The sequence below is a fragment of the Chelon labrosus genome (assembly GCF_963514085.1).
Source record: "Chelon labrosus genome assembly, chromosome: 19".
Taxonomy (NCBI): domain Eukaryota; kingdom Metazoa; phylum Chordata; class Actinopteri; order Mugiliformes; family Mugilidae; genus Chelon; species Chelon labrosus.
This window is the reverse complement of record NC_140352.1, coordinates 4092470-4103775: the sequence shown is the minus strand read 5'-3', so window position 1 is coordinate 4103775 and position 11306 is coordinate 4092470. Positions and strand designations below refer to the sequence as shown.

Here is an 11306-nt window from a genome sequence, read left to right as displayed (position 1 = left end):
ACAATGGCCTCCTAATTCCCCAGATCTCAAACCATTCGAGCATCTGTGGCATGGTGACCCCACCTCAAAATTTGCAGGCCTCTGCTGCTGACGTCTTAGAGTCCAAGCCTTGACGGGTCAGGGCAGTTTTAGTGTCAGAAGGGAGAACTTACACAATAAGTCTCAAATCTCCTTTGTCTGATAATCATAAACACAACATCTGAACTGAATTGTAAAATGACCTTGAAGTCCACAGCTACATATAAAGTTAAAATGGACGACTGCATGTGAACCCTGCAATTAGACAACAGCAACCAATTAGACACCACTGGTGCAAGCTGCTGCAAGTTCTAATCCGCCAGAGGGCTCAATTCAGAAATTCAGAGTCTGTCTGACATATGACGACCCGTGAGAAGTTATGTTTAATTGCTGCTATTGTTCTCAGTTATCTGTCAGCTGGGTGGGAGCTGGGCTGGGTGGCTGAGGCGAGGCGGTCACTCTCCTCCCCTCGCTGCAGGACGAGATAAGAGCAACCGCACAAGTGTCAGAAAACACCCTGTTCAGCTCGAAAGAGCCACGCTCATTTACTGACTCAAAGTAATTGGAAGTAACATCCATGCTCTCTGCTTTGAGTGGACTGGAAGTTGAATGCACGAGGATACACGGCAGGAACGCCAGAGCATGAACATGTCCTCTGGTGATAAGAAGCTGACAGACAACGAGAGTCTTAAAAAGAGTAAGAAGAAGCAGAAGAAGGAAGATGCCTGGAGACCAGAGGGACCCAGAGACCCATTTGCTTTGGTTTGTATCTTTGTGTGGGTGCTTCGACTGAACGCTTAGTGTACGCTCAGACTTTTGATATTACTGTACTTGTGTTTGTGTAGCACATTGAACAAGTTTGTTGGTCCATTTAGAACAGATTTGTGTTGCCGTGGCACTGTTAAACCTTCCTTAGCATGCTAATGTGTCCTTTCCCTGTCTTGTTCTGCAAAAAAAAAAAAGCTGGACTCCTTGCCAGAGAAGAAGCAGCAGGAAATCCAGAAAGCCCTTCACCTCTTCTCTTTGAGCTCGGACCTACCCAAGACCCTGCAACAGGCCAAGAAACACACCTACCGCTTCTGGGACACTCAGCCTGTCCCCAAACTGGGTAGAAAACAATTCCTCAGTCAGAAATATTCTATTTAGCATTGAGTGTTTAGAATAAGTTTGACTCAAACTTCTGATTTAAAACAGAAGACTTTACCCCTGTCATATCAGGTTTCAATATGCATCCCCAGACTACCGATATTAAAAAGAGTCTGTGTTGGCCACTGGGTCAAGAAGCCTTTGGGTGGACGACACCTAAAGGCTGAACAAACGTGTTCAGGAGGCTGGCTCTGCACAGCAAGTGCAGCCGGAAAAATCTGCATGCAGCCACAGAGAGAGGAGGACGTTGTCTAAACTCCTCTCCATCATGGATAATGTCTCCCACCCTCCGCACAGTGTCCCGGTTAGCCGGAAGCAGCTCGCTCAGCCAGAGACTAAGGATGATTAAACGCTCCACTGAACGCCACGGGAGGTCCTTCCTTCCCGTAGTCGTCCAGTTATTCAATTCCTCCTCGTTCTGCTTGATTTTACTACTACCACACTCTTAAGCAGCTGTGACGAAGCAATTTCCCTGCAGGGATTAATACAATTTTTCAGATTCTTAAAATATTGAGAATCAAACACCTCATTTGGTCCAAAAATCTTTTTTCTTTCCTGTCCTCAGGTGACAGCATTACGACTCACGGCCCGATAGCAGAAGGTGAAGCCAATATCCGTGAGGAGCCTTACTCCCTGCCTCAAGGTTTCTCCTGGGATACTCTGGACTTGAGCAGCCCTGCAGTGGTGAGTGATCAGTCAAGTTGAATTGTTTCAGAAGTATGGAAGTTCTTTCTTAGCTTTTGTGCTTCTCTGTCATTTCAGTTGGGAGAACTATGCAGCTTTCTGAATGAGAACTACATGGAAGAAGATGACAACACCATCAGATTTGATTTCTATCCGGATTATCTGCAGTGGTAAGCTACAAGACGATGCATTTAGTGAATTTTGGATTTTTTTGATCTAGTGGAGAAGTTCACGCTCTGCTTCAGTCCTGTTTAATGTTTACAGACTCGTGGCTGGAAGGTGTTCGGTGTAATCGCCGTGCGTTGCTTTTAGCTCACCCGTTACACTGAATTAGGACACCATAATATTCCTCGCTCAACCATCCAGTCTGACCCAAGACGTCGTATCAGTAACAAGCCAGCTCCTCTAATCTCTTTACTGCTGCCTTTTTTCCTCATAAATCTCCGTAAATGGTATCGCCACCTTCGGGGACACTTGCATCAAAACATAATACCATTTACTTTGCAATGAATAATTAACATTATCTTTCCAAAAACTGGCACATGTTTGGCCCTGAGGTTTAGGAAAGGTTCTTTATCCATTCAGCCTAGTCATGCTCTGTTAACTTTTTGTTTTTTGGGAAATGTGATTAATCAGAGTTTATTGAACGACCTCCATATTTAATCAGAGCCACTCTGCATACGCTGTCATTTGTCTCCTCTTAAGGGCTTTACAACCTCCTGACTGGCTGGCCCAGTGGCACTGCGGCGTGAGAGTAGACACCAATAAGAAGTTAGTCGGCTTCATTGCTGCCGTTCCTGCAGATGTTCGAATATATGAGACGTGAGTGGCTCGTAAATGTATGCAAAGATATGTGTTCAGTCATTGCAATCAGGGCAATCAGATGTTAGTATTCATAACACGAAACCACTACAATTTTCGAGCTAATGTCTGGAAGATGAGACTGAAAATATTTATCTGCAGGGAGAAGCGAGTGGCGCAGGTCAAATTCCTGTGTGTTCATAAGAAGCTGCGCCTCAAGCGGATGACTCCAGTTCTGATCCGAGAGCTCACCAGACGGGTCAACCAGCAGGGCCTGTGGCAGGCCGTCTACACGGTGGGCGCAGTGCTGCCCACACCACTGAGCTCCTGCAGGTTGTAGCTCCCCTTCATGCCTTATTACCATACTCAGCTAGAGCATAATAACTCTGCACAACTGTTGGTGTTGTGAAAAAATGTCTATCTTTGCCCTGCGTGCCAAGTAAACAAACAAATCCCATTAGGTACTGGCATCGTCCTCTGAATCCCCGTAAGCTGATGGAGGTCAACTACCCAGGTCTGAGACTGAACATGAATCTGCAGAGAGCGCGCAAGTTCACCCGTTTGCCTGAGGTTAGTCTGTGCTGCCATCTAGAGACTCAACGGTCATAGAGCATATAGCAGGACTGAATAGAAATTACAACATGTTCAAGGATACTGACTCCTGCATCAATAATTTGAGTGAAAGCATCCTAAAGGTGTTTCTTTCCCCAAAAGGTGACAAAGACACAAGGCCTGCGCTTGATGACAAAAGCAGATACTCAGGGGGTACTCTCACTACTCCAGACAAACCTCTGCAAGTTTCACCTCAGCCCCATCTTGTCTCTGCAAGACGTTGAGCACTGGCTGTTGCCAAGAGAGAACGTGATTGACACCTACGTGGTGGAGGTCAGACCTTGCTGTAACTGAAAAACTTTCTGCTGTGTTTTGTTAAAAACTGAAGCTGATTTTGTCGTACAATATTCATGCACCTCCTGTCGTACAGGGCGATGATGGGAGCCTGACAGATGTGGTGAGCTTCTACAGCGTCTCGTCGAGAGTGCTGAACCACCCCGTCCACACGAGTCTCAGAGCAGCTCGTCTCTTCTACGTTGCCTCTACTGCCACGGAGCTGGTCGACCTCATGGAGGACGCGCTGGTCCTGGCTAAATCTGTGAGTGCTGCAGTTGTGGAGATGATTAAAAACTGGTCAACGAATTTCACAGTGTGTCTATTCATCATGGTCGATTTACAGTTGCAGTGCAGTGCAGTGACACTCTCTAAAGCAGCCTCTAAAATAACTGAAAGTAAAGGAGGAGATAAATAAATAAATAAACGATAACTTCACATGTGCGCTTTTTCTTTGCACACTCAACAAACAGCGCTGTTCTTGGTTCTGAAACAACAGATTAAGAATCATTGTTTTGTGACAGGAGCTGTTTGCACTTTAACTTACAGCGGACGAAGTTTTTGCCAGATGTGAACACACCTACTCACCCTGGATGATTATTAATACAAATGTGAACAGGGCCATAGGTCAATAGTGTTTCAGTTGACTTTATATTAATAAATAACTTCTTCAGTTCAGTAATCCACTAGAACATAACAACATTCAAATAACAAAGCTGAAAAACCTCAGATTTATGTTGGAATACTTTGCATTCTGTACATTATGCAGTTAAATGTTCGACATCCAAACGTAAATAGGATCGTTCACATAAATCTGTATAAATTAGCTTTTTGTGCACATGATGAATACCATACAATACAAATGTTCTTTTCTTCTCACTAACAGAAAGGTTTCGATGTCTTCTCTGCTCTCGACCTGATGGACAACACGAGCTTCGTGGAGAAGCTCAAGTTCAGTGTCAGCGACAGGACTGTTCACTACTACTTGTATAACTGGACGTGTCCCAGAATGAGGCCAGACAAGGTACACAACGTAGTAAACGTCCCCAATCTCCTCTGACGACAGCGTTTGAAACCTGCAGCTGATAAAATACGCTGTCTGATCTTGATTCATGACACTGAATGCAGATTTTGGTTCCAGTGGGCCTGATTGTAGCTGCCAGTCATCAGTAATTTATATTAATCAGCGTATGTTTTACAGGTGAGCGTGGTGCTGCCCTACTAACTTGATGAAAGGATCAGAGTGACTGACAGGAAACGGCATCAACGTTAATGAAGATGGACTTAGGATGAAAAAAAATGAATTGACAAACTGGAAAAAACGAGTACAGAATAAAGATAAATCTGTATTTGTAAAGTCTGAGTCAAGAAAATTAAGCGGTTCAGGGTGTGCACTGTGTACATTGTTTGTGCACTCATAAAAAATTCAAGTTCATGCAAGTTCATTAATCATTCTAACTCAGTTAAATTGTTTTTTATTCTTTGTTTTAAATCATGCAACAGATTATTACAACTAGGGTTACTGCTACATACAGTACATATTTGCCTGCAGGCTACAAAAACAAGAGGTTTATATGCAGTGTCCAAACATGAGCAGTAGGGTGCGCTGCAACATAAAATGGATGCAAGTCTTTGCACGGTGAACGAACAGCTGTGACCTGCAGATACAGAAGATTCCCTGCCTTGCAGTGTATTGTTGGATGTTCGAGGAAATCAACATGTTGACAGTGACAAATACATTTATAACCTCTTTCAGGCTGTTGCTGACTCTTTAAACTTAAACCCTAAATTTAGATGGGAAATAACACAGAGGAAGAAAGTGGCATAAAAAGTAAAGACTCAAGTAAAATTGGAGAACCTCGCCTTTTTTTTTAATAGGACGTATGCAAGAATCTCACTGCTGCAAACACAAAATGCAGTTTGACACCAAACCAGAACTGCAAATAGCAAAAACTTCTAAATTAACTCGATAACAGGGAACAAGCTACGACTATTGTACTAAATAAGTAGGTATTTTACAATACTAGTGTATATAATAGTAATATATGGATCGGTAAAAGCAGTGTGGACAGTCAGCGTACCCACACATGTATACACATACACGTGCACATAAGTAGATTCATACAGATACACATATAAACATCAATAAATACAAATGTATATACCCGCAAAAATGTACCTACATGTACATATACATATATACATAATATATCCTCCTGCCTTCAAATTTGTCCTTTGTGGAGGATGTTTGTAAACCTGAATATGTCCCAACTCCTTTTGCTATCTACAGAGGACATGTAGATATCAATGATAACAAATGTGAAGGGGTGGGGCTTTGTTACCTTTCTCTTTCTCCATCAGTTATAGGATATCTTAATTCAAGATTCAAGATTCAACATTTCTTTATTGTCAATTTCTCAATACGTTCACAACATACAGAAAAATAAAGTTTCTCTCTCTCACACACACATAATAATAAAAGAAAACCTAAATAGATGGAAAGTGAATGAAAGTAAACGTTACAAAGTAAACATTCTGTATATATATATATATATATAGTGAATAAATAGACATTTCTATGTACAACAGTGCAATGTATGGTCACAGCTTGGATTTTTTCCAGTAAAAAAAAGGTGCAGTAAGGTGCAGATTACTGTCAGGTTAGAGTCCTATACTTTAATATTTAAAAACAAAAACAAAAAAAAAAAAAACAAACAAAAAAAAACTTTTATTTTTTTTAAATAAAAATGTTCAGTATTCTAATTACCTTACAAAGATTGGGGATTTTTTATTTATCTTTTTTTTTTTTTTTTAAATGTGATTGGACAATTTTTTTATTTATTTTTTTCCTGGTCGTCAAGAGGTTATATGTTCATAAGATAAGACAAAATAACATAATCCTTTATTTATCCTACAGTAGGATGTGCTCTGTTCGTGGTTCCGAAACAACAGTCATTAAAGATCCATTGTATTGTGACAGGAGCTTTTTTTGCACAACATTCAACAGCATTTATTGTTGTGTTGCCACTTCGTAGCATACACGCGAATGTTGGGAGGAAAGCGTGTACGTAAAAGAAAATCTGTTAAAAACGTTTTAATTTACAACTTTTCCCCGCTTATTTTATATATATATATATATATATATATCATTTTTACTGTGTTGCTTCAAAACAACAACCACAGCAATGTTAACGGAACTTCACAAACATTGCACAATCACAGAAAGGGGGCGTTTACTAGGAGCACCTGAACGCAGCAAGCGCGTTGCGTCTCGACCAATCAGAATCGAGAAGTCTTTTAAAGTTTGAACAGCGAGGACCTGCCAGTAACAGCCGCAGCCGCAGCTCAGTCAGTCAGTCAGACAGTCAGTCAGACAGTCAGTCACAACCCGGACGGGACTGAGTCGTGTCTCCGCTCGGCTTCGTTCGGCGGAGGAGGAAGATGAGAATTTAGAGCCGGACTGTTTTCTGAAGACAAGGCAAGTGTTGGTTAATATTGTTTCTGTCGAGTGCTTCACGTTGCCGGTTGAAGCTGCGGAGTCGCCCGAAAAAAAAAAAAAAAAGAAAAACATCTGTTCGCGTTTTGTTTTCAGTTTAAACGCTTGATATTCTGCCATATTGTGTCTTTGCTGACGCTTTAAACCTCCATAAAGCCACTGCAGGTCATGTTTCGGTTTAGCGTGGGTTAGTATTTGGATGTTTTTGTGCAGTACGTCGCAGAGGAACCTACCTCCGGTCCTGCCCGGTGCTGCGCTGCGCCGCCGCCGCCGCTGCCGTTACTACTACAGCCGCCGTGTGCTTCCTGTGGAAGGTTTGAAGTCATCTGATTGGCGTTTAAGGAAATAACTCATCTCTGCCAGTCATCATCATCATCATCATCGCTGCGTACAAAAAAAAAAAAAACGTTGCATGCGAGGATGGGTTGCGTCGAGAAACTGCTGCCATGCACGCACGCACGCACCCTCTGCGCAGCTGTTAGTTGCCAAAACATTAGGTACAGTAGTGTAAATAAATGACGGTAACCTGTTATTATGTTGGGTTCACGACAACTAACTGTCCTAGATTGAGCGCAGGCATTTGTGCTATGTGGCCTGACCCCTCCTGACTGAAATAACAGAAACAACATGCGTCAGTTGCAACACAAAGCAATTCAACAGAGCTTAAAACTACAAGCCTCCAAACTGAAAGCGAAGTAGAGTCTGGAGCTTTCTGTTATTTTAAACTAATGCACCAAGCTATTCATTTGCACTTGTGCGCCAAATGAATTGGTGATCGCTCTTCACCTTTAAAGCCTTTTGCACCTCACACCTCCTTCTCTCTCTGCTGAACCTTTCACACAACTCTATCCTTTCCTTTTGTGTCGTCCCTGCGCGACGGCTGGATTCGTCCCTTTTTTCTTTTCTGTTTTTTAACCCGCTGTCTTACTTTAGGGCTTGGCAAACACGGACTTGTTGAGGTCTTTCCCACAGCGCGCCCCTGAGCAGTCCCTTTGCAAACAGTGACAGAAAGGAGCGAGCATTCGGGCCTGCGTCCTGCGAAAACCACCTGTGAAAACAAAGTGCGAGGAGGCTGAGATGCCTCCGTGGCCCCACCGCCGGGCTATTGCACGCGCTATTTGCCCCGCTGGGCCGCGGCGAAAACGACCGCGGTGATGCAGATGAGTAATTTGGCACGAAATCATAAGAAATCTGAGTTTATCTGTGTGAAACGACCATGACTGTGCAAACAGTTGCATGCTCTGTGGGTAATGTTGTGTATATCAGGTGACGCACTCTTTGTGAGTCATGCCATCACTTGTCACCAGGTTGAGAAAGAAGAAAAGGTGACAAATCCTCAAGTTTATTACGCCGTATCTGCACAGTTGTGTGTAAAACTTTTAAAAAATGCGCCCCCCACATACTTCACTCCAAGTTTCCTGCTATCTGTCATTTCAAGAATCGCTGCTCCTTTCTTTGAAAGGATGAATAGACTCATTGAAGCCTCGTATCCAAGGGCTATGGTATTTGAGGCTTGCCAGACTGTAATTTTCCCCGCTGTGAGGCGTCTCGATGGGCCTGTGTCACAACAGGCTTCCCAGGGCCTTCCTCGGGCCAAGCTGCCGTTGAGCAAGACGGAGAGGAACTGATGCATGCGATAAGACACACCGAGGATCTGTGGTGTCAGGACCTGAGCAGGACAGTACACGTTAAAGCTGCTCATCGCTCCTGCGTTGTGTCATAGCGCTGGGAAACAACAGAATGCAGGGATCATATCCTGCGTGTGCAGAGAGGCTTAAAGAGCCGGAGCAGGAAATGTCCAAGCAGGGAGTGTCTGCATTTATTTTACTGTCTCGCCTGCATAATCCGTTTGCTCTTTGCCTGCCTCGTCTTCGTCACCATGTAAAGACCCCAAACAAAGAGAGAGAGAGAGAGGCTCCTTTGTTGTCACGTAGAGTGTTATGTGGTTTCTTGTAGGTATTAGCATTCACCTGAACGCCTCGTGTCTCTCCTGGGGCGGTGTTGCATGGCCCCTGCATGGATCTTGTTACTCAGCATTGCTGAGAAAAGACGGCCTTTGGAGGATGGAGGAGCGTGTCGTGGATGAGGGCCTCCCCTGCACAGGCATGCCTCTGCAGATATCAACCATCTTGGTTTTTTTTTTTTTTCTTTTCTAAAAGATTTGTCATAACTGTTACTTGGAATTAAGTTGAAGTTGATGGGTTATAAAGATAAACAGCGCAAGGCTCTGAATCACAGGTCCTGATGCGACCATGCAGCGGTTTTTGATTTCGACAGACATTTGTGACGTAGCCATAGTCATCAGATGAAAATACGAAATAGTCTTAGTCAGTTTTAGTCAAACTGCAGCTAACGTCATTCATTTTGTTTGTCGTCTTTAGACAAAACAGAGGATTTCTTTTCTGAAACTTTCACATTAAAGTCCAATAAACACAGATGTTCAGAAGCAGGGCGATGGCTCAACACGTACTCCAGAGGACGGTACTCGTAACTATTGTTGTGGTAGTTTGAGTACAAACACATTTGGGGGCAAAATAACATTTCAGGTCTTAAGCAATAAACTCCAGGCTTGCAGCTTGAATGGTTTACTGCGTTACTCTGTGTTTGGACTTAAACACAAGAAGGATTCATTCCAGGAACTCCATTTATGGACAGTTTTAGTTAAATGCTAAAAGCTAATCCGTTAACCACTCTACTGTCCACTGTTTAAATATGTGTCAGAAGGCAATAACTTCATGTGGAGCAATACAGCAACTTTTAAAGTACTTAAATGAGACTAATTTAACTTTATAGTAGCCTATTGGCCACGATGGAGGCTGCAGAAATATCAGAGTGATGATTCTTTCACCTAATTTGTAGCCGTAGGGCTTGTAGCAGCCTGTTTTGGTCGACTATCGTCTGAGATCAGATAGATAAACGGCCCTCATCCAATCAGAGGACAGGGACGCACATTATTAAAAGACAATCAGCCCGTGTGAGGCGATCACGTATCTTGATTGTCCGATAATCAAAAAACATTCTGTCTTTGTTCACATTTCCTCATAGTTTTTATCATCAGATATTAGCTCGTCACCGTCTCGTCTTAGCTACTCGTCTTCAGTTACTAAATTAACCCTGCCGTGCATAATCAAACGCTGTGGGACTAAGACACTGGCTCGTTGCGCGGTGCCTGTGTGTTAATGCTTAATTTTTGGCTGCCTGGCCGTCTGAGGGGGTTTCCCTTCCCTTTAAACTGCAGACTGGGTGAAGAGCTCTCATTAGGCCTTTTCACATGTCGTGCTGCCGTTTCTCCAGCGCGCTGTCAAAAAGATTTTCTTGGTGCACTGAGTAAATGTACCTCCCACGGTGTGCTGCTCGGCTCGTGAGTAAATTGAAGGGATGTTAAAAACCCCTCTTGTTAAATTAGCATTGTGAGTTAGATTTATGTGGGCAATTAAGGTTTTTAACAAGGCTCTGAAAGGAAAGGGAAGGGCTTCAAAAATAAATGTGCCGGGATTGAGTCGTTGTAGATTCAGCTGAGCACTTTTGATCCACTTTAGTTTGTTTGTGATTTCCTTTTCAGTAAATCTCTGCTGAGTCACTACCTTTTCCCTGATGAGGTCATAAAGCGGTGATTGAGACTGGGGCAGTTACACAGAATTCCAGTTTGCAATAGTGTATCAGACGACACATGATTCATGACCCAGTTGTAGTAATAGTAGTAGTTTTGAGCTGCACAGTGTTATTTAACAGTTTAGTAACATGTAGATGTTGAACTTCTGAAGCTGGCTGCAGAAACCCAGGCATGAGATCCGCCCACTCGAGCCCCGTCTCTCCCCTCTTTCTAGATCTGACCTGTCCTCTCGTCTCCCCGCTCTCGGTTTGAAGTCAGCTGCACAGCCAAGAAGTCATGGAGTACAAATATTTATATAGAGCAGAAGGGATGTGACAGTGTGAGGGATAGGAACTCCACGGGGAAGAGTGCTAGGGGTTAGCCTCGGGCTAATCTCTTCTAAGACATATTTATAAATCGTGCTAGCAGTTAGGGTGGACCGCTTCCAGCTTCGACACCAAGACGCTAACTGTATTTGGTCAGCGGCTAACGCTCCGAGGCCCACTTCAATGACGTCTTCTAACCGTTTTTATTTTATATATATTTGCATGGCACATAAACATATGGTTGTACTTCAGACTTGCATTTGGTTTGCACACACACACATAATAGTTTCCATGCGCCGGGGCACCACATGGCCTTCCTCCGTGCCGCATTTCACTTTGTTTTAGCTCCGCGTCAGAG

At 43.4% G+C, this 11306-nt stretch overlaps 2 protein-coding genes across 3 annotated transcripts in view; both read left to right on the top strand.

Moving 5' to 3' along the window:
* The first annotated feature begins 539 nt into the window (after window positions 1-539).
* LOC311504072 (glycylpeptide N-tetradecanoyltransferase 2-like) lies at window positions 540-6005 on the top strand. 2 transcript variants are annotated; one of them, XM_084567027.1, is made up of 11 exons: window positions 540-780; window positions 982-1126; window positions 1730-1848; window positions 1927-2018; window positions 2554-2670; window positions 2812-2982; window positions 3111-3219; window positions 3364-3534; window positions 3632-3799; window positions 4421-4558; window positions 4736-6005. In XM_084567027.1, exons 1-11 carry the CDS (start codon window positions 628-630, stop codon window positions 4757-4759), a joined length of 1407 nt encoding a protein of 468 aa, XP_084423153.1. In that variant the 5' UTR covers window positions 540-627; the 3' UTR covers window positions 4760-6005. The 2 variants fall into 2 exon arrangements, with proteins under 2 accessions (XP_084423153.1, XP_084423152.1); XM_084567026.1 differs by having other exon boundaries at window positions 4421-6005.
* An 866-nt stretch (window positions 6006-6871) lies between these two features.
* svild (supervillin d) overlaps window positions 6872-11306 on the top strand; it is a 51255-nt gene continuing 46820 nt past the window's right edge. Inside the window, exon 1 of the mRNA XM_084567642.1 lies at window positions 6872-7012. The gene's annotated coding sequence lies outside the window, so the exon portion shown is untranslated. The remainder of the gene's footprint in view (window positions 7013-11306) is intronic.

Bases quoted from the DNA above. Each gene is read 5' to 3' on its own strand.
- LOC311504072 (XM_084567026.1), top strand. From the start codon at position 628: ATGCACGAGGATACACGGCAGGAACGCCAGAGCATGAACATGTCCTCT. The intron at 1,849-1,926 runs GTGAGTGATCAG...CTGTCATTTCAG, and splicing joins ACTTGAGCAGCCCTGCAGTG to TTGGGAGAACTATGCAGCTT. The intron at 2,671-2,811 runs GTGAGTGGCTCG...ATTTATCTGCAG, and splicing joins GATGTTCGAATATATGAGAC to GGAGAAGCGAGTGGCGCAGG.